The 26,594-nt window shown below is 48.8% G+C and overlaps 1 protein-coding gene across 28 annotated transcripts in view; it reads right to left on the bottom strand.

Moving 5' to 3' along the window:
• NFASC (neurofascin) overlaps positions 1–26,594 on the bottom strand; it is a 94,439-nt gene that overhangs the window by 9,130 nt on the left and 58,715 nt on the right. For 9 of the 28 annotated variants that reach the window (XM_042800172.1, XM_042800171.1, XM_042800175.1 and 6 more), the window contains 10 exons: positions 25,780–26,002; positions 23,627–23,742; positions 22,133–22,337; positions 20,076–20,198; positions 19,271–19,444; positions 17,161–17,196; positions 10,021–10,272; positions 7,625–7,741; positions 5,470–5,625; positions 461–592 (listed from right to left, as the gene is read on the bottom strand). In XM_042800172.1, the coding sequence (XP_042656106.1) occupies positions 461–592; positions 5,470–5,625; positions 7,625–7,741; positions 10,021–10,272; positions 17,161–17,196; positions 19,271–19,444; positions 20,076–20,198; positions 22,133–22,337; positions 23,627–23,742; positions 25,780–26,002 (1,534 nt within the window). Of the gene's footprint in view, positions 1–460; positions 593–5,469; positions 5,626–7,624; positions 7,742–10,020; positions 10,273–17,160; positions 17,197–19,270; positions 19,445–20,075; positions 20,199–22,132; positions 22,338–23,626; positions 23,743–25,779; positions 26,003–26,594 lie in introns of those variants that run through there. The other 19 variants (XM_042800183.1, XM_042800185.1, XM_042800186.1 and 16 more) reach the window with 12 other exon arrangements.

Genomic DNA, 26,594 nt, shown 5'->3' with positions numbered 1-26,594 from the left:
TCGGTAAAAACCCCACACCTGGGAGGGCTTGCAAAAGGCTTAAAAAAGGCCTTGTGAAGGGTGCTGCTGTGATGGCACCAGGGCAAGGGCGCTCCAGAGAGCAAGAGAGGATGTATTAATTGGTGAATTTTCTTAAGCCTTATCTTAGCGTTGCAAACATTTAATGAGATTTTTGCCTGAAAAGATCTTTTTCTAGATGAGGACGAGCAGATTTGCAGACTTGGGTCATGCATAACAGAAGTGTCCAGCTCTGCTGCCTAAAGCCTGCACAGCACAGAGCCCTCACCTGACCTTTAATTAACTGAAATGCTTCCCACTAATAATAGTGTTCCCACTGCAGAGAAAGAAAAGCCCTTGTAATCACAAGCATCTATCTGAGAGCAATACAGCTTGATTAGCCCCCAGAAGCCTGGGTATGTTTAAGCCATGAGCACAAACGATTGCCACGCGCTGCTCATACCTGGGTATTTCCCGCCTCTGCTCCTCTTAATGAAGCAGACGATCAACAGAATAAGGACCAGGAGAGCAATGGCACACATCAGCCCGATGAACCAGCCCTGCGTTGCGATATCGACGTGATTCTTGGTATAAGCTGGGAGGAAAATTGAAAGAAAAAAAAAAAAAAAAAAAAAGGGCAATAAGGAACAGACCAGAACCACAGAGGGAAATAGATGAATAGTAAGACACAGTCCACTGATTTAGGAATTCTCTTTAGCGCTGCATTTGTGTGTCTATGTGTGTATCGACCAGGTTATCTGAGACTGTAGCACAGGGATCTGTGCCTTTTGTTTTTTTTTTTCTTCTATTGTGGTGGTAGGTCAACTCAAAATTTTAGCAGGAGCTACAAACAGTGAAGGATCACAACATAAAGTAAAACCTAGCACACCAGTGAGAAAGGTGCATTGCAAATAATGGCAGAAGAAGCTGGGTAACAGATTTGATCTTTCATTTACTGTGCCTGAAAACCACCCTGGAAGCAGGAAGGGCTGAAAGAAACGTGCCCAAGAGGATCCAGTCCCTGGATCCAGAGGGTTGCTGAGCCCTGACGGGCTTGTCCACAGCCTCGAGCTGGGAGAAACTGGAATCCTGCGAGGCGACGGGCAGTGGCTCTGCTGCCACCTCTGCCAGGGTCCTGCTGCCTTTGGGTGGCCACGGGGGCTTTCCAGGGCTGAGAGGGGACTTGTGGAAGCCCATCAAGACTTGGCCTGTGCCCAGGAGGGGACACAGCAGTGGGAATAGCTCTTTGAGGATGGGCAGCTGGGTCCCAGGTAGTTGAGAGGTGGTCTGACGGCACTGGAAAGTCTTTTCTCCTGGGGCAAGCTCTTTCTATCACTGCTTCCAGCATCCTCAAGACTACTGAATATTATTATGATTAATACCAAGCAAGGAGGTGTCCTGTTCCCCAAACAATGCTCTGGTTCCAAACTGCCATGTCTTCCCTCACACACTCTGACTTCTTGTTTGCAGCTCCCAGACACGGTCAGACAAATCTGTGTCCTATAAATAGCAACAAGCTGCCGTTTTCTGGCTCTCACTGACATGCACTTCGTATTCAGCAAGACAGAGCAGAGGAGAAAATAACCTTCAGCGCAGCAGGGGGGCCTAAATTTAACCAGGCTGCAGTGCAAACAGAGATAGGTATTCCTGGCAGGAGCGCGGGAGATCTGAGCTGGATGGATTGAATTGGGATTTAGCAGGGATTTGCCTGAGATGGGCAGGACGGTGCAGCGAGCATCCTTTTGCGGTGCCCGTGTGACAAAACCCAAGATGGTGCTTACAAAGAAAGCATAAAAGGTAGCCCTCTGCTAATGTATTCTGAATGAAAGGGTCTTGTAAGAGAGACAGAAACTTTAAAAATGGGTTGAATTGGTAAACTTTCCTAACCCACACCATTTCAGGCCTGTAAGTGCGTACTTATTCCTTCAAAATTGAATCCAAGAGAAGAGGTGCCTTGCCTTAGGAGGAAATCTAAGCCACGTTGTCAGTCGGTAATTGCAGCCAAAACGTGACAAAGAAATTCAGATAAAAGAGGAGAACAACAAGAAAGAGTACCGTTTGCTAACGAAATTATGTCGGACCCTGCACACTGTTCTTGTGAGCGGCAACGAGCTCCTGGGGAGGCCGTGTGGAAGCAGCTGCCTAATGATGCCTTGCCTCCCTTTTGCTGCTTTTCCCTCTAATGCTGCCACATTTAATATTTACCTTTAATACAGCCTGAGCTACGTAGTCCTTGAAGATGCACTTTTTATAATGGAGAGAACGGAATTATAACAGAGTGGAGCTGAGAACTGGATTCAATTAGCTGAGTGCTTGGGGAGGAAAGGGAAAGTAAGCTTTGCTGGAGAGCTTTGAAATGGGAAAAGATTGTATTAGCAGTCCTGATGGGATGGGGTTTCTACAGAAACCAATGCGAAGGGGAAAATAAGGGGGTCTTCAAAGTATGAAACGCCAGAGCAGCATGAGAGGTGGGTTTGTGCCACCATGCAGAATGGGGAGTGAGTTTTACAGGGAGGGAGGATTTTGAGCACCAAGTCACCAGGGGATCTTGCAGTAGGATCGTGGCACTGCCTGACGCCAAGGTAGAGGTATAATTGCCATCCTTCCCAAAAAAGCAACACATGACGACAAAATTATACTCACAGCAATCTTGTATTTAGAGTAAACGAGTGACTGTCATTGCAGCATTGAGAAAGAGAAGATTAAGTACATGGCTGTCAGAGAGGATGTTTTGATTTGCTTTAATGTAAGGCCAATGTCAAGGGGAAATAGTGGAAAGCAGCTGTGTAATCAAACAGATATAGATTTGAAATGCAACTGCAGTGACTTTTTTTAAAAATTAATTATAATCTTGTGGCAGAAAACACGTTACCTAACAGTCACAGTTTATATGCCAATAGCAAAGCTGACTGTTTTTCAACAACAGAAGATCAACAAAATTTTTGTCTGTTTTTGTAAAGCAGACTGTTGGATATGTAAAGTCTCACTAGCTCCAGCCTTGCATGACCGTATCTCTTCCCAGTGTTTGTACGGGCTGGGGAATTTTATTTATTTTTTTTAATTTAGAAGACCTCTTTGTACTAAGCTATGTTTGTAGTTTCAAAGTGTCCTTTACTACTGGAAGGAACTCTGGGTTATTGAGCTGTCAGTTAATCAGAGGCAAAGTCGGAGGGCAGTATCCTGCAGCCACAGTGTGGGTGGACTACTTCTTAATTATCTGCCCTCCAACTGAAGAAACGTTTAGAATAGCAATTTGCAAAACATTTAAAAACCAAAACCCACAAAACCCCTGAACAGTGCTTTTTTTTTTTTTTTTTTTTTTTTTTTGTCAGAAGCATTTCTGATGGCATACGATTGTCAGCGGGGGCTGAACACTTGTGTCAGCAGTATCCAGCCAGCAAAGAAATGGATCTGCAGCGTTTTTGCACACAGGGACGGCGATAGCTCTGTGCATCCCACAGGGATAGGGCTCAGGTCACCAATTGGCCCCTATCACAGGACAAAGGTGGCCCCATCCTTTAGTCTCAATGATAATATCAGTAGGAACCCCTCAACTACAGAAAATAGATACGCAAAGACTGCCAGCATCAATCAGCCGAGAATATTGCTTTTTTTTTTTTTTTCTCCCCCCCCCCCCCCCCCCCCCCCTGCATTTTTCTAATGATTCCCTGCCCCTAGCTGTCCCTCGTGCAAGGGGTTGTCCGCTCTCCCCCCCAGATCCCAAAGTGGGTGAAAAGCAGGCAAGACAAAAAAAAAAGAGGCGGGTCCAGATTGGGAAATAATTATCTCTGAAAGACACACAGGGTGGTATGGGTGGGGGCTGTCCAGCTGGTGGTGATTTCTGAGTCAAGAGAGGGTCCAGAAGCAGAAACAAAATTGAGGCTGCAACACGGAAGCTGGAGCGGTTCTGGAGACAGTTGGAGTTGAAAAATCAGCTCTTTTACTATCTGGGGTCAGAATCAACCTCTGCAATGTAGGAACAGACCGGGAGCCCAGGGACCTGAAACCTGCAGACAGTTTTTGTGCCTGCGAGCGGAGTCCTGCCAAAGCAAAGCGGTGAGAAGTCCCCAGGCGCGGCAGCCACGCCACGCAGCACGTACAGCAGCGGAGCGATGGGGGAAAAAACCCAGCAAAAAGAAATCCGTTTTGAAAACACAGCTCTGCAAAGCCAAGCATCTTCCTGGGGCTGCCGTGCTGTGGATTCACCCACGTCCCAGGGTGGTGGGGCACTTTGAGGCGGCACATCAGCCCGCAGGGCAGGGCAGAGGCCGGACAGAGTCAAAGTCAGCGCTGGCTGGTTATTTCTCAGTGTTGGGCAGCATTAGACATGCAAAAAATACCAGCAGTTGCCATCTGTCCCTGTGACATCTTAGCACATCAGAGAATTACTCAGCGGTGTTACGGCTTGCCAGATTTTTGGACACCAAGACGTGCAGAGGGGGTGTGGGGAGAGCTGCTGCTCCCCACCTCCCCCTGCAGCACTCCCTTGCTGTGAATTACCTTTTCCTTTTGCACTTGTCAGCAAAGAGACTGGTAAGTGCTTGAGCTTTCCATTACATGGCTGGATCTGAGCAAAATAATTTCAGTTCTTTGAAAATCACAGCCTCTACCTACTACATCTGTCAGTGTGGGCTGCTCCAGTGTTGCTTGCTCCTTGGTTTTTCAGCTAAGAGTTTAGATCCACGCTTTGACAGGCGTTGTGCACAGATTCCTACGGCAAAACCCCGGGGTGAATACAAAGGAAGTTAAGGCTGTTTTGATTTACTGAGACTCATCAAATGTGAACGGTGAAGTTTTATAAATGCATAAAGCCCGCTTCAGTGCCTGTGGAAGTCAACAAGGGTATTTCTCTGGCGTTTGGTGGGCAGAGTAGGAAGCCCATAATTAGAAAGCTGTAAAAATCACTCAGGTGCTAAGCCTGGAAAATTGCTTGTGCAATTAAACGCAAAGTTGCCAGAGGAAACATACCTGGCGGATGGAAAACCATAGGCATATGCCACATGTGCCTCGCTCTGAGCGATGTCTTCTGCAAACCCTGCGTCCCCCTTCCCGGTCCTGCCCCTCACCTGCACCCCATCCCCAATATCTCCCCGCCTGCCCCTCTGCCATGACCCGAGGCCAGACCACGAGTAGCAACGCGCGTTTGGAAGCGCAGCTGCACCGTGGCGGGGCTTCAAGCAGAGCTGCGTGAGGGTTCTCCACCCTCCTTGAAGACCCTTTCCTTCAAAGGGCTCCCCATCCCTCGTGGGGCTTCCCCTCCTCCGCGCAGTGTGGAGCGACCTCCTGGCAATGCTGGGGGGGGGGTGGCTCGTTAATGGGAGGGAGGTGTGGAGGGGGGGGGGGGTGTGGATGAGGGTTGTTCCATGCAGTCATGGTCAAACCACCTCCCGCCACCACGCGAACGCCGTCGGCGGTGATGGATGTGGCATGCCTCGGACACGCACCCCGCCGCGGGGCTGAAGCCCCTCTCACCTGAGCTGGTGGTAAAGGTTATGTACGAGTGCTCGCTGGGGCTAGACCATATGGGGAACACCCACAGCTTGTACATCATTCCCGGCGTCAGATTCGCCAGCTGCACAGAGGAAGGGGTCTGAGCTTTAACAGGGATAGATTTCTCTGTCTTGTTACCTGAGAAACAGAAACCGCACATCAAACCCAGCCGCAGGAGGCTCGGAGAGATTACTGTGTTGACACTGCAGGCAATGCGCTACGCTATCCCTGGCTGCTGAGCAGAAATAATACAGCTTGATGGTCGGGGAGCTAATAATGGCTTTGTGATTATTACTCACTGAGAATAGAAGTAAGTTGTTGATGCAGGAATACGGTGTGGGTTTTGCTGCATCCCTGCTTGACGTTCTGGAAAAAAATACTGGTGGCTATTCAGATCTCTCCCTGCTTTTAAGACCTGATTAGGTCCTTTATCTGCCAGCCTCAGGTCTGGATATTTGGGTATTTACCATGGAACAGCTGAAACTTGCCTGGTCCCGCTCAGCTGGATAAAGGTGCTACAGGACTCGGTAAATGAGCCAATTCTTGCGCTTTTGGGAGCGGTACCTGCGCACCAGTTTTGCTGGTAGGTTAAGGAGGCTTTGAACGAGCTGGACGTTGCATTAAATGTGCTGTGAGACTGCTCGCCCCAGCTGGCAGGTTGCCGCTTTTGGGAACGAGATGAGTTTAACCCTTCAGCTCAAGGAGGGATGCTTGCGGGCTGGTTGCTCCCAGGCTCTATCCGAGGATGACCTGTTCTTTGCACTGTGCCAGGAATCATTTGCTGCTGAACTTAATGCTGAGCATTAAACCACTGAATTGTAGGCAAGCCTGCAGTGGGGGCTTTGGTTTGTGGCTCTGGAGGTGCGCACCTCCCAGTTCAGCAGTGCTGCGGGGAAGGAGAAATGTGGCTTTGAGGCCAAAAGCATGCAACTTGCTTCAAATGCCACCAGAAAGGAAGGAGAGTCACGGCTGTTCAGGAAGGGCTGAAATCTCCAGGATCTCCTCCCTCTCTGCTAGATCCTGATAAGGATGTCCCAAGGCACTGCTGCTGCTGCAGCTCATCCCGAGTGCAGCCTCAGCATCAACACGTGGGCTCTGGAAGGGCATCGCCTGCGCTTTGTGCTTCCCAGTGATGGGGAAAATCCAGGGCTGGGAGCGGGTGGTTTGGGAGCTGGGATACTTGGCATTTAGGGCTTGGAAAGCTGATGCATATCTTGAATTATGGAAACCAGTTAAAAAGGGGAAGGCTGAGCATAGCCCAGCCCGTGCTGCCTACTGAAGCCCTGCAGGCTGCGGAGCGAGACCAGGCACTGGCTGCACATTAGAAAATCACCTCTTAAGCAATGTTGTAAATGACCAAAAGTGGTTTGCTGTCAATGATTATGCCTAGTTAGTTTATTTTAAATGCCAATTTAAGACTGGCGTACCAGATGATGTGAGGACTGAAATGGCTGGGAAATAAAGTCAGAGATAAGCAGTAGTCACCACTGCCTATCTGTATATTAAAAAAAAAAAACAAACCAAACAAAAAAAAATCCAAAACCCAAACCAACCAACAACATGTAAACATCTTTCTAAACAAGTATTAAAACCAGAGATATTAGCTTTGAGCTTCCAGACTAAGTATGTAGCCTTACAATTTTAAGAGATAACGATATCCGATACAACAGGAGGTTTGGGATCATAGATGATTCTGCCAACTCCAGGTTCAAGAAGCCTGTCTTCAAAGGCATTTAAAACTACTCTCTAATTTATGTAGATCTCATCTGTTTTCCCTTAGTTTTGTCCCCCCTCATACATACAGATATCCATCTATCTCTATTTTTAAGGCTCTTTACATTGTGACCGCATACATCCCAGCTCAATGAACAGCCTCGCTCATCTATGTTTCATAAACATCTTACGGCACTGGGTGCAAGGAGGGGGAATCACTTGTGAATCACCAGGATTAGCTCTGGTGCACTCCGTACAGCCCTGACCGTGACCTGCCTTTTCCCCTTCCCACCCTCCACGTGGCCATAGAGCATCATTCCACACGCACTAATTAAGACCGAGTAATAGGTTGCAACCATGGGAGCTGGCAGGATCTCTAATGGCAGCACCACCCTGTAGATTCCCCACGCGATCTGATGCTTACTGGTGATATACTTAACCACAAAGTCAGTTCCTGCAGAGTAATTGTGGCTCCAGGTGATGTTTGCCCAGTTACTATTAGCCATAGCTCTTATGTCCCATATGGACGATCCATTGGTGGCTGGTGGACAGGTTAGAACAGGAGTTAGTATTTTGGATTATATACGAACGAGACCTCATCTAGCATCTGGTGTCGGTAACAAACCTTACAAAATCATTCCCGAAGTTAATGCTTTGATCTTGTCCTACAAGCATGCCTAAGGATGTATTTGTTCCTTTCAAGATCCTTAACTTTAAACCCTTGGGGGAAGTTTGGTAGCAGAAGCTCATTGCATATTGGTGGTTAAGTCCAACTGCACTCAGCTTATCTTTGGAGTCTGAAGACTTCTGTGGCACATCCCTGAGGATTTCGGTCAGCAGGGAAACCTCCCGACTGAACTCGTGCCCAAAACACGTGGGAGACGCGTGCACGAGTGCACACAGTTTCACTGCCACAACCGAGAAGGAAAGACTGGGAGAGAATATTGTCATGTTACTGGGTCTAGAGACAGCCAGTGGGGCAATGAAGTCACTCGTTTCTAATTTTGAAGTTAAGGGTTGTTGGCGTTGCTTTGGAGAGCGGATGAACTTCTTTTCTAGTGAAGTAGAGCTAATCCACTGGTTTAGTGTGTGTTTAAGCGACATCAGAGAAGTTACACCTTGGGTTTTTTATTATTATTTACTTCAGGGTGTAGCTCAGGTTTTGGGTTGACCAAATACAGATGAATAACTGCAGTCCTCGAGATGAGGCCAGATACATGATTTTTAGGAAGTTGCAAGGACCTGATGCTGTGGTGTCGGGGACGTGACCTAGAATCCCTCGTACAAATACAACCTGTGCTGCCACGGGGTTGCCCTGTCTGCCCGCATTACGGCTCAGCCTCTTCCCTCACATCCCCGGGGTGGTTTGGGACACGTGCCGTTCCTCTTTTCCTCCCATCTCCTCTCAGCTCTCTGGCAGCGCGTGCCTCACCACTTAATTGCCTATTTTCAATTAGCACCGTTTTCCCACATAGTCACTTAACAGTGACTGTGTTGCGGTATCAACCTTCCTTCACTACTGAGACTTCCTATACAGCGATGAAGCTGCATCTGTATTTTCTTGCACCGGTTTTTAAGCTGATTCTGTTTTGGCAGTGCAGCTCCCTCTCTGCTTTCCCTTGACTTGCAGTTAGCAGCTTTGCGCAGCTAAAGGCTTCTCTGCCTGGGGAGGTGTGTGGGGCCACAAGCTGGAACACAAAGTCACATTTTCTTAGTTCAGGTCTGCATCTTTAGTAAGTAAATCAGTGCAGAGAGGGAAATGGGCTGCTGATTTGCAAATCTATTTTACTGTGGGGTATCAGGTGCAGGCAGGTCTTCTCAGCATGTTTTTGGTGGTTTTTTTAACCACCCTGAGCTAATCTTATGCAAAAATATAAACAAAGGGGTCTGAACTGCTTTAATCAAATTCCTTGAGTTAAATGGGTGTCAAATCTGATATTTGTTATTACTACTGTCTCCTTTCCCTCTTTTTGAAGAGTTAACAAAGGTTTCTGCAGCTTTTGCACTCGCATTTTGGAGTGTGTCCTATCCAGCCACGTAACTGAATGATTTTGATTGCATCTCCTTTTGCTACTAGCTTGATTTATTTTTGAACAACCTGAATATAACTATCCAGAATTATTTATTAACTGTAGATACCATTATAGCAGTGTTTTAAAAACAAGACTTAGCAAGATACATCTCTCTGTATCTATCAGTAAAACACACACAGTAGAGAAGATGCCTCCACCAAAACAGAGTTTGATCATCCCATTCTAGCCGATTGCCTGAGAAGTTTATCTTGACCTGATAAACACCTGGCACACACCCGTGTGTTGTAACTTAAACACTTCCCCAGCTCTGCTGTGGGCTATGGCTAGGTTACATGGCAAAGAACAGTAGCATAAACCAACAGACTCATATAAATGATGACAGGTCTCTTAGCTAAGAGTGGATGTGCTAAATTGGAAGCGACATATTCTATAATCGTAACAGAACCCCTTCTCAATGGCAACAAGATACAAGATAGTACTTTTGAGAGCTTTTGTAGGCTCTTCCACCTCCTTCCCAAACACTGATGCTAATTCAGTATCGTGACCCCCCCCCAGGGAGGGCTGCGTTATCCCTGAGACAGACCAGGAGGGTGGCCCAGAGACCCCCAAATTGCCGGGAGCCACTTGTGCACCTCAATCCCTGAGGCCCCTCCGGCTCCTCGCAAAGCCGTTCCCGGAGCGTGGGATGTCTGAACTTTTGCCCGTGCCCCCGTTATTAATCTGAGCAAGGCGTGGGGAAGGTCCCAGTAGGGTTTAGAGGGGTTAGAGGAAAAGGAAAGCGCAGTACCCAACTCCTGCTTTGTGGTGGCTGCCGGAGCCCGCTCTGTAGCTGCTGTAGTGCTGGCGGCGGTGGTGGCGGGTGGAGTGGTGGCGGCTGTACTGGTGGTGGTGGTTGTGTCGGTGGTGGTGGTGGTAGTTGTGGTAGTTGTGTCGGTGGTGGTGGTGGTTGTGTCGGTGGTGGTGGTGGTTGTGTCGGTGGTAGTTGGGGTGGTTGTAGTACTGGTTAGCCCGACCGTAGTTGGAGGCGTCCCAGTTGCAGCTGGGAGAGGGAAACACTGGCTTTTCAGACGAGGCGATGTCTCCCCGGGGCTTGCGCTCGCCAGCCCCGGTGGCTGGGCACGCAGGCACGCGAGAGAAGGCAGAGCAGCGCGGCACAGAGACGGGACGAGACCGGGGAGCAGGGGGGAGGGAGGCAGCAAACAGCACCGGGAAACACGAGGCTGAACCGTTTTTCTTGTCCGCATGCAGGGACGGCCCCGTGCCCAGCCGAGGGGCAGGGAGCGATGCTGGGGGTGAAGAGGGGGGCAGCAAGCGGGGGGCTGCCCCCGACAAGCTGCTCCTGAGCACCCACTGCCTGCGCCCACGGTTTGAGCCCATCCCCGGGGGGCCGAACGACCTGCTTCTCTTTTGCCTTTGCTCTGCTGCTGGTGCCCCCCCGCCACCCGGGGCTTAAATCACACGGAGGGCAGGGGAAGAGGAAAGTGAGGGGTGTTTGGGGGATGCACAGGGCAAGCTGTCCTCACCCCATCATCCCCTCCCCGCTGAACTGCGCCAAGGGCACTCGGGGCTCCCTGAAATAAGAAATAGGATTTATTTCTTAAGAAAACATAATAATCCTATTTGTTGTGGGCCAGGCAAGCCGCAATTACATTAAGTCAGCAGCCTCTAGACTACACCTCCAGCATTTTTGAGCTGCCAGTTCAGCTTGCAGCTTCTCAGCTGCTTCCTTCCTGGCTCGTCTCTGTACTAATACTGCAGTCTGGCGACTGGAGCGGCTTTAGCATTAACATGGATTTTTAGCTCGTCGGTGAGTGATGGATGGTACTTTGCTATCACTGCCCCTCACAATTTACATTTAAATTAGGAAAAAGGGGTTGGCACACCCCAAGCTGTCCAGGGGGAAAGTCTGAGCAATTTGTTTTCTGAATCGCCCCTGTCCGTGTCTCACCTGTGCCGTGTTTCCGGAGCAAATGGGTAAATGTGCACTTTACGCACACATGCCGCAGGGTGGTTGGGAGGGTTCTGAACACCACCGAAGGGGAGTGCATTGGCTTGGCCCTGAAAACCTGCCAGCAGAAAATGCAGCTGAAATGCTGCTTAAACTACCTAAGGTAAATGAGCAGAGAATTACCCTGTGATGCTTGCATTAAATTATATTTACTTACTGTAGATCAAGGGATTACAAATCCCCGTTAGGCAAATGAAACCAGCTATTTTAAATATGACCCACAAACAAGAATAGCTCTAGGAAAGTCCTATAAAAGGTGTCCCAGAACCAAGTCAAGGCACTTTTTCTTCTTTTTTTTTCCACTAAGGAGGGCCAACCCCTAAAACCTCAGCCCTCCCACAGATCCAAAAGCAGAGAAGAGCAGTAGGTCACTCAGTCCAGCTCCCCACCGCCCGCAGCTGCAATAAAACCACAGTTACTGGCGCGTCCCGAAATCACCAGCCCACCCCCGCGGGTGCCCAGAGAGCAGCGCAGCCTCTCCGCCGTGGGCCCCATCGCAGCCAGCCCCATGCAGCAGCGCAGCCACCGAAATAAAGCACCCGCCTTGCTCAGCCCATCGCTGCCCCACGGCCGGGAGAGGGGCTGGGGGCGAGCGGGGGGGGGTCCGGCGGCTGGTGAGAGGTGGTGGGGACAGGGAGGGGACCCAGCCTGGGTGGGAAAGGGCACGGCTTCAGCCTCGGGTGTTTGTAGTGTAGCAAAACCCTCTCGGACCTGACGGGGCCACGGCAGTGGGAGTGCTGGTTTTTTTTTTTTTTTTTGCTGTTCTGCATTTCTTTCACCTGGTTTTTGATCGAGGGCTTCGCTGTGTCTCGAGGCTGTAAGTTACAATAAGCCTTTCTTGGGTTGAGAAGTATTAACATCCATCTTTGCTGATTCATAGCGGTTTTTTGGAAGGTTAAGAGATTAGTGTCACTAGGTTAATGTCACCATTAACCCAATTAAGCTGCAGCTCCTCAACAGGTTTGCAGTGCACAGTCAAACGGCGGCACAGACACTAGTTATTAGCTAACGCAATCTCAGCATTTCCCCTGTGAATCCCTGGCTCCCCTCTAAGGAAAATAGGACTCAACAAGGCACAAAGTAATTTGCTGAAAGGCAGGAGCCGGTGGAAAACCCGGTTACACCCCCCAGCTCCCAGGCCTGTTAAACAACTGTGCATCATGCCTCTCCTGCACAGCACCTTCGAGGACTGTCTGCGTCACCTAGCACTGCTGTGATGGCTTTAGCGGGGGAGCTATCCAGCTTTAATGCTCCTCTAGTCCCTGGATGTGAAGAGATTATCTGGGATAAGTCACAGCTTTGCTATCCCTCGTGTAGGGTATCATCTTTATGTATTACAAGCAGATGCACACACAGGTGAAGCTGCAGTGCCAAGACCTTCCCGGATGACGCGCTGACCGAAGCGATTCAGCACCGGGCTGAGCTGTGCTGCTCAGCTCTGGCTGCTGGTGATGCTGGGCAGGATTTGTCCCCCCTGCTCCGGCGCTGGTGGGAGTGATCCCCCAGAGCAGGGCATTGCATCAGGGTAATGCCAGCTTGCTCCCGAGCAGGTCCATGCGTGAGGTCGAGGAGGGGGTGTTGGCACTGGAGACAAAAATGATCCCGGCAGGACTAGGCACAGGTACAAAAGTGGGATTGGGTGAGTCCAGAAAGCAAGAGGTCAGAGCGGGGAGGATGGGGAGAGCATCTCTGGGCAGCACTGTGCTGCAGGATGGGACCGGGCTGGGGGAAGGCGGCACCGCGGCCGGTCCCGGCTCCCACAGCCATGGTGGGATTTAGTCCTAAACTGCCTTAGGATTCAAAGCTACGGCCTCATTTGTGTTTAAATACGAAATGTATGCAGGAGAAAAGCTCAGCTGGGAGACTGGGGGGAGAGAAGATAAGGGGCATTTTCTAGGCTTTGAAATCCATCCCCTAATGAGAGCTGATTTCAGTTTGGGGGGAGATAAAGGTGGTCTTTGACAGAATTCAGAGCGCTCCGGCAGCCCCCACAAAAAGGGCACCCCCGCTATGGGGATGGGCAGGGAGCAGCCTGCGAGGGGCTGCAGCCCTCCCCGGGGTTCCCCGCTCACTGCCCACCACGTCGGGGCTAATTAAGGAGTGACACATCACTGCTGCTGGCAGCAAAAGTGGGGACAGGGGAGATGGAGGGCCAGGCTGGCATTTCCAGAGCTGTTCATTTTGAAAAACTAGAAATCACAGACAGCCTTCTAAAAATGTGGTTGCAATACTTTTCTGAGCTTTGCAGAGTTACTGAATTTATTTTTTTGCGTTCCCAACGTGAGGTTCGCTCAAGGGCTTTGTCAGCAGTTGCCTCGAGCTTAGGTACCGGACCAAACATTTGGTGTTTGTGTGGCGGGGAAAAAATTCCCACCCCCCAAAAGCAGGAGGGGCTGCAGCTTTCCCGGTTGCAGGGCAGAGCAGCAACCCTGAAAACCAGTTTCAAGCAGGCTTGAAATTGCCCCAGGAAACCCAGACTAAAAGCCAGTAACAGCAATTCTCATTCTCTTGCTCCCACCGTAGCCTACCCCATCTTCCTGGAAATATCTAAACGACCATTCAGCTCATTAATAGGCCCCATCTTTGCAAGGCAGAGATTGCTTTTTCTGTCTGCAAGATGCATTACCCTTTCAGGTAATGGAGACCAAGGGGCACGGCGGGGAGGAGATACGCTGTTATAATGGACAGAGGATGCAGCGGGCTGGCTGTGGCAATTAATAGGCTTAAGTAACGAGAGCTGCTTGCAGCAGGACGGCTGTGCTCTTTGCTGCGGCTTGGCTCCTATGACCATGAATGGACCAGTAAAAAGGAGCCCAAAACGTGCACAAAAAACTGTGTGAGGCTCAGGCTAGAAAAAAAACAGAGAGGAAGAATCATAAAAGCAAAAGGGGGATATTTAAAGAGGGAGCCTCTTAAGAGAGGTTCTTGAGTCCTGCTCCGAGTAGTAGAGCAGTTCAGGAAGTAGTTGCATATTTTTTTTTTTTTTTTTTTTGCAAAATACAGGAAACAATACACATCCATACTGCTCTTTAATTATTTAAAGGTGCTCTTAATGTGTTATTAGGCTGTAGTAACAGCTTTCCCTTGGGTGTGTCTACAAAATAATTAGGCTTGGAGAAATTTGATTAATTTTTCATGAATTTTGATGATTAGCCAAATACATTTTCAGAGATTCTTTTTTTTTTTTTCTTCTTGCCCTCTCCCAGTTTCTTAACAACAGAAGGAAATTGTAAAGTCTTTACCATAAAGTGTTCCAAATCTGATGATAGCTGTAAGAAATTCAAGAATAGAAAGGAGCGATTGAGCAGCCTCTGAAAGAGAGGGGTCAGCAGTTCTCTGTTTTTACTGCTGTCCCTTTCTAAAATGAACAATAGGATCTTTCTCCTCCAATTCCTAATTATGGAGAGACAAGAAGGGAACAGAGAAAAGTCGATGTTTTTTTCCTTAAAGTCTAAGACCAATATGCTTTATGGTCCCTGATTTTTCCATACACGTGGGTAGTATAGGATCCAGTTTGATTTTTTTTCTCATTCATAGCATAAATGCTTTGAGCTTTCCAGCTGTCCTCTCATTTCCCATATCACCTCTGCCTTTGTCCAGGTCTGGCTTAGGAAAGGGTAAAGCCTTTCCTAAGGGAAAGCCCCTGCACTCCACTTTGATTTCATCAAGCTGCTCCAGTTTCTCATACACAAACAAAACAGCTATGTGACCCCCTATATGAAAGGTTACCCCTTAAAAAAAAGACCTTTTCACTTTTTTTCAGTGTCAGCAGCCCATGGCAAAGAGCATTTTACTGCAATTTAAGACAACTTTGTCTGTGAATCCATAAAAATCTACAAAATCTAGGTCACTGAGCAGAGGTGAGTTTTCTGATAAAGGCCAAGCAATATTTCACTCGAACCCCGTACTTGTTAGGAAGAGAAACAGCCTCTCAGGACAAACACCACTCGAATTATGTAACAGCTCCCGCCCCGTGTCCTAACAAGAAACAACATCCAGCTCAAGAGCAAGACACAGATGAGTGTTGGACCTTGCTATGATTTATACTGCCTTGGGTTCTCTTGCTGAAGCCCAGCACGGTGAGGAAGCTGTGAATGCGGCCGAGTTCGCACTTAACAACCTACTACCCCAGTTACTGACTTTAGACTTCTTTCAGCTCTGGCATATCTTTTCTCTTTAGTATTTCTCCTAGCAGAATGTAAAACACAGAAGGGTGAGGGACTAGTGGGCTCTGTTCTTGTCGAATTGTCCTTTGAATGGCAAATAATTCATCTAGGTTCCAGTAGTGTAAGAAATTATGCCTGCAAATTGGATGATGCTGAAAGGAGAGGTCGTGTTGTGTTTTCAAAGTCCTGCAATATCCACTGCAAGTAGGAACATACTTTAGAAAGTGATCCTGATCCACAAAGAAAATCTGGATTCTTGTGGATAAGCTAAACCCTGGCTGAAGTACGAGCTGTAGCAGCAAAACAGCCCTCCTGCACGTGGAGGATAGAGATCCTCTAAGCCAAAAGGTTACATCCATTTTCAGTTTCTCACCACTGAAATCAGACCAATCTGTTACCCTTATTTTTTTTTTTTTTTCTTTTTAGGAAGAGAAAAATAGAGTAAGGAAAGGATTGGCATCTATTCAGAAAGGAAAAAACGCAAAATAATATTGGGTAGAGGGACATCACTGCAATAAAATAAAAGGAGGAGAAACATCTATGAGGTAGGAAAGCAAAACCTACAGGTGCAGAGAGCTGGTCCTGCACTTGCATCACTTGGGAAGAGGCATCCCTAAGAAGCTGTTCTTCCTTGGGGAGCCCCGGGGCTGTGTCCAGCAAAGGCAAAGCACACCCTCTTACAGAGGTGCAGGGCAAACAAGGGCTGTCGCTCCAGCCCAAAAGCTTTTCCCCAGCATTCGGGGTGCGTTTGGGCTGGCTGCACTCCCTAGTGCTGCCGCCAGCCCCCTTCAGAGCTCGGTGATGGGGCTGTCCCCACCGCTGAAATATTGGCTCAAAGGGGGGGGTGGGGGGGGAAAAGTCGCGTCTGCAGCTTTTGTAAGAGGTGGGCATCCTTCTTTGGGCAACCAGATGTTATGCTTATGCTTTGGACTTTGCAGGGTTGACACTGGGTAACTGAGGATTTGGGTTTCCTTGAAAGCAGGAAGAGATGCTGCCCCTCCCGCCCCGCTACAAGAAAAGGTTTCTCTCTGCTTCAACACTGCTGTAGAAATTCGCAATTGAGGGCAAAGCCAGCAATAGCCTCGCATGCAGACATGCACAGCTGGGCACAAACATTGTCCTTAACCCTTTCAATGGGCACCTGGAAAGAAAAGGAATCTCCTGTATGAAAGCCCTGGCAGCCCTACAAGAGCTCTGGGGTGGTGCAGACGTGGCTTGCGGTGCCCATACGCTGCAACACAGACCTGCGGGGCCAAGGGAGGCAGCAGCTTCAGCAGTAATAGTGCAGGCTCCCGCTGTAAAAATGCAGTTTAAATACCACAGGGCAGAGCACAGGTACAGAAGGGGCACCACTGAGTCAGGGCTGGCTGGGAAATTATCTGTATTTTGCAGGGCAGGGATGTTGAGGCTTAAAAAAGGAGAGGGCTTGTGCAGACCTGGGATTAAAAACCTCTTTAATAGGGCAACTTGACTCTCATTTTCACTTGTACAGTCTGTGGCAGCTGCAGTGTTTAGCTATTATTAGGCATCTGTTAAGCCCCGCTCAGAGATATTTTGATCTTTCCAGACCCCCCTGTGGAGCCTGCCCTTGTCCCTTCTCCCTGTGGGGCTTTGTTTTTACCTGCCGTCATTTCATATGCCAATTTTATCCTCCTGACACTTCACTTTCCCATTGAAAGGGTTAATGGAGTGCATGCTTAATTGCCAGCACACACAAGCGAGCGTGGAGTGAGCCTTGCCCCATGCCTGTTACCTCCTCCGGCTGGTACGGTACCTGGGGTTGGCGTGGCTTCAGAGGGCAGCGCCAAGGATAAAGAGGGGAATACGAGGAGAGCATAGAAAAGAAAGGAAGAGAAAACAGAGGAATATATAAAACAACCAGAACACACAAACAAGAGACTTGGGACCACTTGCACACAGTCACCAGAGACTTGAAAGAGAGGAAATAAATGCATTAGCTACAACCTGTCACCCTCCGTGCATCAGAGCAACTTCCAGAGGGCAGAGAGAGCAGGGATGTCCCCTTGGAGATGGAAATTACCAGTTAAACACACACCAGCTCCACAGCAGAGATGCCAGTGGTGTCAATTAAGTAAAGTGCTTAAGCAGGTGCTTATATCTAATCCCAGCAAGGACTGGTTTTGACACTCTGAATTTCACTTCAGCTTTTCTAGTGTAATCCTAACATCGGTGCTCATCCTGCCTTGGGTGGGTTGGAGCCCTTGGCACAGAACAGAGAGATGCGTTTTATTTAAACTTCTCACGTGAATGAACCTGGCAAGCAGAAAACAACCTCTGAGTGTATTAATGGGGGTTAATTTTCTTATTCTGCCTTTTTTGGTTTTTTTTTTGATTCCAAACATCTTCCACATAGCTTTTCAGGGGTGCCTTCTTACCGAAGTGGCCATTTATTGCTGCTAATCGCACTTACACGCCTGTCGTTAACAGAACTCGCCTGTGTCAGGTCGTACCTCAGGGTCTCGTGGTTTGAGGTCAAACTTTGCCAGATTTCTGTAACTTCAGACTGTAATCTACTTTATTTTTTTCTTGGTGCTTAACAGCCAAGGCTTTGTCCTTTTGCCAAGCGGCAGCAGCTCGTCCCTTGGGCAGGGGCAGCCGGGGAGCACTGGGTGCCACCGCATCCCCCGACCCCGCCGGCAGGGACCCTTACCTTGTCACCCCGGCATACACCGTACCTGGTATTTCCTGATACAAATCAATTAAGCAATATAATAAAACAGTTGGTTGATGTCAGGAGAGATAACATGGAAACGAACGCTAGGCCTTGGAGCAGGACCGTGGCTATTATTTAGCTGCTCTCTGCTAACAGGTGCTGTTATCAGTGTATAGAAACAAACCCAGCAAAGCAAATGCATATGAAATAACTAGAACTATTGACTATCAGCACCGACAACTTCAATCCAATCCATGTGCTCAAACAGTCTGTTCAGCAAAGCTCCTTTTTAAAGCAATGACATGCCCCCTCTTGTGTTTTCCAGGGTGTGATTTAGCTGATTTTTTTCCCCATGGCGTATGCAGCCCCATCTCCTGTCTTGTCACATCAATTAGCAATGCTGGAGCCCACCTAAGAGGTGTCAGGAAGCATTTCATTTCCACTGGGTCATCAGTAGGAATTACTTTTCCTACTCAGAGCCATTAGTTAGGGAGGGGGAGATGGAGGAAAGGAGACAAAAACCCCGTTAAATCAGAGTGCTAACCAAATCATAGGTCTTTTAGCAAATTCTAAGGAAAGGAAAGAGCCAGCTTTTGTCTCCCTGAGTTCCCTTAGGGCTCCGGAACTTTCACTTAGTTTGATGAATGTTCCACAATGGGCATTTTATCTTATTATGAATGTGGGAGTTGGGGCTTCACTTTGGAGGGTCAGGTCAGCTGCTGGTTATGGGGTGACAGGGAGGTGGCACCGCAGCCCCTGCCTGGGGTTCACGGCCCAGAGGGTGCAGCTGCCTCACCCCCTTCGAGCCATGTAAAAATCACCCACATCTGCCCCTTATTTAGCTCCGACGGAGATTGCAGAGGGGCAGATTAGAGCTCCACCTTTTGCAAGATGAGAGCAAGATGCTCTCCTGCTCCAGGAACACCTGAGGAACCCTGATTGCTTGGGGGTCAGCAAGATGGTTCCCGAGAGCACGGAACAGTCCCCTCAGTCACCTTGGTAGCATTTCTGCTGCAATATTCAGTCCTGGTCAGTCACCTACCTATCTGTGCAGCAGAAAGTACCTGCACACCAGTTACTGGCTGCTCTGTGGACCACCTGATTCTCTGACCTGCAGTTTTTGGCTCACACATGTACCGTCACCCCCCAGCCCCGCAGCAGAGCCAGAAGCTGTTGCTGCTGCACATACCTTCGTTCAGCAAGGCTGGCGACTCCTCCACTAGGGTTTCTCCTTCTCCCACCTGGGTCCGTGCGCGCAGGAAGAAGCGATAACGTGAGATGGGGTCTGTCCTCTGCAGGGTGAACCTTGTCTGATTGGGAGAGAAGTTCTCTACCAGGGTTCGGCCCATTTTGGATCCATTAACTGGGGAGGAAAGGCAGGTCGTGGTGGCTTCAGCCTTGTTTCAGAGATGTGCTATCTATCTACCTTGTCACTTCGCCCCCAGGACCGGACCCTGCAGTTGGTGTGGAGCCACAGATGCTCAGAGCTCTAGGTGCTGTTAAATATATTTGGGGCAGTTGGTGACTTACTGGCCGGGGGAACCTGCCAGAAGGGACATTCAGGGTCGTAGAGGTGGTCGAGGAAGGACACAGCACAAGTGCCAGGGGCTCGGAGAAGGCTGTACTGCACTGGGCTCTGCAGAACGTGCTGCACTCCAGGCAGCACCTCTTCTACAGCCGGGAGCTTGTGCCTGAGTGAGCACAAACTACTCAGACTGCACTTAAAAGTCTTTTTAAATCTGAGATCAAACTTATTTCCCTTCAATGGTCAAGCCTGGAGAACTGCTGAGCACCCGCCCCCCCTCCCTGGTTAACTGCAGCTGCCCAGCACTGCTCCAGGGCTCCTCTCTCAACGCCAGCACGTCTCATCTTGTGATGAAAAGCTCCAGTTCCTTACCAAGAGCTTTCTGTGCTAGGCGAGTAGGTAACTAGCAGCAAGGAAAATATTTAATGACTTAATTATCATCACTAAGAAGATAACACGTGGAACGTACAGGCTTGATATCTAAGGTTGTATCCTGTGAGGACTCCATTGGGATGCTCTGGGTGATCCCACTCCAGATTGATGCTTTCCATATTTGGCTGTCGGATTCTTAAATACCTGGGGGAGCTGGGCACTTGGGAGGAGGATGGGACCAGGAAGGAGAGGGAAAGAAGAAAAAACATACAAGATAACATACCTTACAATACTGTCTACATTGCAGGCTGACTGATACACTCAAGACATTCACACACACACACACACACACACTAAAGGTCAGAAACTGATCGAACGAGAAATCTGTGCCCGAAACCATGCGCCAGCCCAGGGTTTTCAGCAGCGTGTGTGCAGGGAGCAGAAGCTGGAGCAGCTCCACGTGCAGCCCCAGCCCCGCACTGGCTGGGCACTGCTGCCCTCCGGCGCGTAGCTCGGCGAGACACCCACCAAAGATGCTGCAGCCGTGAAGCGGAGCTGTGGCAGAGTTCAAGTCCCACTTCTGTACGTTGTACACGTACTTTACTGGTCCTTGCTTACAGCCCCCACCCAGCCCAACACTTAACATCTCATCTAGTTATCTGTTGGAACGGGGCAAAATAGGATAGCAGCTTCTCTTATCGCAAAGCATCTTTGTGTTATTAGTGTCTAGAGGTCTGTAACAGGGAGCTGGTGCAAGCATACACTGGTCCTTACCCTGAGGAATGGCTGCTTTTACGACTGCTTATTCAAAGCTAGTAAAGGAAGGAAAGCATTATACATTCTCGAATTAAATTATTCTCCTGGTTTACTCATAATTGCGGTGTCTTGACTGGGGAAAGAACTTGGTGCTCTGATCTGAGAGACTAGTGATTGATTTTTTTTTTTTGAAACAGAAGTTTTGCAGAGTATCATTCAGTCTCCTAAATGTTGATATACAGCCGATAAAATAGCTTAGTGGTATCAGGGGAAAAAAAAAAAAAAAAAATCAACAGTTTCCTTATGACAAGAGTATAATCCACTATAATTGTTTCAATTGGTGCCTCCCACATAGGCATACAGCTACCCCAAATGCTCCGTGCCTCTAACACACATGTAAGTGGCTCAATCAAAATGCACCTGATTGCAAAACCACTTTGCTGGAACAGAGTCCTTTCTTTTTAAACAAGCTTAATTACGGCAAATGAATTGAAAATCCTTAGGAAATGGTGACAGCATCCAAGAAAATGTTAAGGAAGAGAGACAGGACTGAGAGATGCTGTTCTTGTGTAGCAGGAATAAGAGGAAGAGAAAGACCCCATAGGATTTTGTGTTAGTTGAGACAGGATTTGCCTTCAGCCTCTGTTTTCTCCTCTTGCATTTTTGTAACATACTGTGCCAAAAACATCTGTGCTATAGAAAGATTCATTGCCAGCCACTGAAAGTGCAGCTCCAACAAAAACTTACTGGTGTGTCTATAAATAGCTCCTGTGACAGCAAGAAAATTAAAATCTCAAGTTCATCCTTGACACAAGCTCTTTAAACAGCAGAACGAGGCGCTCTTGCCTTAAAAGCCTGATGGGTATTAGTGACATCCTTTCAGAACAAAAGTACTTAGGTCTTACGGAGATTTTACTGCCTTTCACTGAGCAAGATGAATATATACACTCCCATTTCACTGACCCGCAGCATGGGGAGGTGAGGTGACATTTGCAGGTCAGGCAGCAAACCAAGGGCACGGTGCTGTGCCTCTGAAGAAGCTTTGCAAACATTTCTCTTGTTCAGCCTAAGAGCTACTTGCTGATGTGCTCAAAGGACCTGAGGGGGATTTTTAGATTGATGAGACAGCACCGATAGCTAGCTCTAGGTGTAGCTGCGGAGATATCACCTGCCCCGCGGTGACGAAGGCGTACAGCAGTGCCGTGTGACAGTGATGCTGCCCAGAAGATGCTGCCCAGGCTCAGCTAAAAATTGTCCCTAGCACATGTCCCCAGCAGCACCACGGCTCTGCCGCAGAGCGGTGCGGCTCCCGGTCCTCTCTGCAGAGCTGAACCACCCAAACCTCTCCCAGCCCGCGCCTGAGGGGTGGGTGCCTGCACAACCCCCCCGGGAACGTACCTCCTTCTGGTGTGGGGAACTCCTTAACTTCACTGCGTGGCCCATCTCCTCTCCCGTTGGTTACAACCATCTCAAGCTTGTAGTTGCTGTAAGGAAACAGCCGGGACACTATGCCCCGGTTTCGGTCTCCAGGAAAACTCACATACTGCCGTTTTTTGGAGACCCACAGGTTCTTCAGCAAACTACTGTCTCTCCAGAAATAGGCCTTCAAGAAACATGCATGGCAAGTGAAGCTTTTCCCATTTAACTGCAATTGTTCTTTCATTAACAAAGCATAGCAAAATGTTGCCTTTCCAAAGAGCAGCTCTCAGCTGCAGAAACCTTTTTAGAGCAATTAATGAAGCTCTGTGTACCCCCAGCGAGGCAGGTCAGTGGTGTTACCCGAGGAAGAGGCTGAGCACGGGGTTAAGGGTTTACCAGAGGTCAAAGAGCAAAACCACGAAGCTTAGACTACAAAGAGCTGTTTCTGGTTCCCAAGATCATCGAGAGACTCTCCCTTTCTACCCAGAGTAGTACCGTAGCAGTGTACAAGGAAAGGTGGGACGCGTCCAGGCACAAAGGAAAGTCTGAACTGGGAATGTCTCCCATTCAAAGCCCCGACTGTAAATCTTATTTCATACAGAAATAAGATTCATTCGGCAAATAGACCAGAATAACAGAGCAGAGGCAGAAAGAATGAAAGCAGTACCCAGGGAGCTTGCTTTATGCCCAGCGGATTATTGGATTTGAAATGCTGTAACTGTTTGCAGGATACATGCTTTTGGTAACGTCTTAAACTGATCGAAGGGGCTCTGTCCAGACTTTAGCTTGTTTTGAACAGGGTCTGTCCTCTGTACATAAACACTAGTATTTTACCTTAGCAGCAAATATTCAATATTAAAAGAAAAAAAAAAAAAAAAAACCAAACAACAACAACAAACCACAGCAGGATCCATGCTGTCTTTAGTTGCCAGTTAGTACGAACCACAGGGTTTAGGCTTTGCAGGGGTTGGTGTTTATTAAAATATGATGTAGGTACTTTGGGGATGACCCAAAAACTAGCCCGTTTGTACCTGTCTGAGGCCGTTCCCCCCAGAGCCAACCAGCCCATGGTTCTGGGCAGCTCTGGAGCCAAGAGCCACCTTGCTGCATGGGTTGGACCACCCCAAGTCCCTCTCTGGGTGCACAAGGGCAAGCCCCCCCCCAAATCCTGGGGGCAGGCACTGGGAAGGTCCAGCCCAGCACCGAGCCCTGGGGGAGCAACGGGAGATGAGATGTCCCCCCAGCCCCGTCCAGGCACCACAAAGAGCAAACCAAGACCCTTCATTTCTGGTGCTGCTCCAGAGCAGAGCTCAGCCCCCGCGGTCTGCACCCAGCCCTGGCAAAAGGGTCACAATGGCCGGGGGAGAGTTTTTGGTCATCCCCATCACTGGCAGCTCCATCACCGGGGCCACCTCGGCTTGTGAGAGGGTTAGCTGGATTAATTCAGTGCCGAAGAGGTTTGGTTTTGCTCACTCTGTACTCCTTGAGCTGTCCCTGGATGGTGTCCAGGTGCACTCGGGTCCAGGTCAGAGCAATGGCAGTGCTGTTTAAAACTCTTATCCTAACATCCGTAGGCGCAGCCTTGGGATCTGAGCGTTCAGGGATAAAGCAGAGTGTACGTTAGGTACCTCGTGGTACCCCGGAGGTCAGACAGACAGACGGACACCCCTCTGCCCCCCTTGCCATGGTTTTCCCATCGCAGCATTGCCGGGCAAGCAGCGGCCCCGCATGTCAGCTCTGCCATCTGCTGTCTGCCAGCAGTGATTTCATGGGGATAATCACCTCCTTTTCTCCCTCCTTATATTCCATTTCTGAGGGTTTTCAGCCTTGATAAAATAAAACAGCAGCGACAGGCCAATTCTCAGCTTCCTGGCTGCCCTCATTTGTGGTGAGCAGACCCTATGACCACGCAAATACACAGCATGGCATCACTTACCTCCATCCCCCTCAATTTTTCCCTGATCTGTGCATGCTTTAAAAGTTGACTGTTGTTTTTTTAGCAGTGCTTCCACAGGAAAGAGGGGGGAAAAAAAAAAAATCCCCGTATTTCACTCAGCCAGCTATCATGAAAATATCTGTGATCCAGTTAATAGCAGGGCTTCCTACAAGCTGCTGCAAGAGATCACGTTAGCAAGGTCTGGCTCACCTTCCTCTCCAAGTGAAGGGTACCAGCAAACCCAGCCCCCCTCCTGCTGCCAGTGGCTGGCCCCTGTTAGATCCCAGAGTTACAAAAATACCTGTGATTTTCACATCCATTAATCTCAATTTGGCCAGAACCTGCTGTTGATCCGGTTGGGTTTTTTACCTCCCCTTAAGAGGTCACCTGCTTGTATGTAGAAATCTGCAGTTATTTGTGAAGCAATTCAGATACAATAAGGCAGGGACTCTGTTTTTTGTTTGGTTTGGGGTTTTTTAGGGTTTTTTTGGTTGTTTTTTTGTTTTGTTTTGTGGGGTTTTTTTTAACTTGTCCCACCCCTTGGGATACAGGCAGAAAAACATTTGTGTCTGGGGTGTGATACGGCAGCTTGGGGTCTCCCTGGTTTACCTCCATGTAAAGCACACATGTTCAGCCCCATAGTTATCAACTGAAGCAGGAAAAAAACCCCACCCTGGGAGTCCAAAGACTGGTAATGCAGAGATGATGGTGCAGCTGGGCACTTGTAGAGCTTTCCCAGTGACGGCCTCCCAGCCAGGTCCAGCTTTGTTTCCAGTGCTCAGCTCTCACCCTGACTCCCACGGTTTCTGCCCATTTTCCTTCCCATTGCCCTGTCTCCTCTGGGAGAAGATGCCCAGGTGGAGGATGTGTCGTGCATGCTATTTCGGCACCAAGACTGCAAATATGCAAAATTGTTATGCCCTGTTTGTGCCCCTTTGACTTCAAACCTAGCATCATGGCTTATCTGCCTTACTTCTTGGTAATCCTGAAGTCACGCAGCCAGGGACCCCACTGATGCTGCAATGCAAGGAACTGATGATATATATTTCTTTAAAAATAAAGCTGTTGGCAGCAAACCACATTATCCTAACAGAATAAGGATAATTGTAGTTCAGAATCTTGGATGCTGCAGGCACAGAAGGTGGTACCAGTAGCCCAGAAAGAAGGTGAAAAGAGTTAAACAAGCTGGCTGCTGTTCTGCGTGACCAGGTGGAGAGTTTTAAAGAAAGATCAGCTGAGCAAATGGTGTGTTGCAAACAGGAGCCCAAGCTGGGGCCTTATCAAAGAGGCACAAGAATCCAGTCCAGGATGAACCAAGGCCCTTTTGGCCATTCGTAGCACCTCTCATTCAAGATGAATGCAGTGCCCTACAGATGTCAGGGGCAAAATATTTAATGTGGTTTACTGGAGTACAGCCAGAGCTCATCTTAAGTGAAATCTCACTGTCTTCCACACTCAAAGTGTTATCTAGGTATTACAGAGAGCAAGGGAGAGGCTGAGTGACTTGGGTCGTGCAGGCAGCGCCCAGAACAGAATCTCATGGCCAAGCCTCTTTTTCCCAATGCCTGGAACTGGGTTTTTGTGCCAAATCAAGCAGTGCTATGAACGTGTCCCGGGCACAGGTGCCAGCCCACTGACCTTGGGTGGGATCCTGCCCTGAAACACGATCTCTGGCTGAGAAAGTACTCACAATCTTCCCCTGAATAGCCGATGACGGTGTCAGGCTCCGGGGCTCTGCCAAAGTCGTTCTCTGCCTGCACTTTGATCTCGTAGGGTACGTAGATGGGGGTGTTCCAGACAACATGCCTTGGTGTCTTCACTGTCTCGTTGTACCAGCTCCCTCGGGGGTCCCTTCGCCTCCATCTCACGATGTACCTGAGGTTGGGCCCATAAGCTTGAGTTGCGTTCAGAGGCTTAATGGACCCAAACAGAAAAAGAAAGTGAGAAGGAGAAAGAGCAACTGTATTTTTCTGCTATGGAGCTTCCAAAAGTTCTGTTCAGCAGCTGGTTCTTATTTCATGCTCCATCAGCAAATCTCAAAGGAGGTCAATACTTTTGTTCCCAGACACATACCTAGTCCTTGCCCTCCAGGCCCAAGGCAGGACCGAGAACCATATCCTTATATTCCAGTCTATACTCCCACTGCAATTTCTATCCTCCTTACAGATGCTGGCTTATTTGTGAATGACACCTGCTGGTCCACAAAGAAAAGCAGGAGCTGGTCTCTAAGCCCTACATACTGCTTAAGGAGCCAGACTCTCTGAGCATCCTCCCTAACCAGCATCCTAATCCAGCATATTTTCTTTGGTTTACGCAGTTGCAAATTACCATTTTTATCACAAACCTTCTCAAGGCACTAACAATGGCCTCTCCTGTAGATGCAACTTCTGATTTTTATTTCCTTTATGATCATTAAGGTTATGGTATTCTGTGTGGTACATCACCCGTGTTAGTGATGCTGAGTTTTCTGCCTCTTAACATGGTAAGATGCTGGGTGGCTGCCAA

Source organism: Tyto alba, unplaced genomic scaffold (assembly GCF_018691265.1).
Source record: "Tyto alba isolate M040663 unplaced genomic scaffold, T.alba_DEE_v4.0 Super-Scaffold_30, whole genome shotgun sequence".
In the NCBI taxonomy this organism is placed as follows: domain Eukaryota; kingdom Metazoa; phylum Chordata; class Aves; order Strigiformes; family Tytonidae; genus Tyto; species Tyto alba.
Note: the sequence above shows the minus strand (reverse complement) of the source record. Positions and strands in the feature narration are given on the sequence as shown.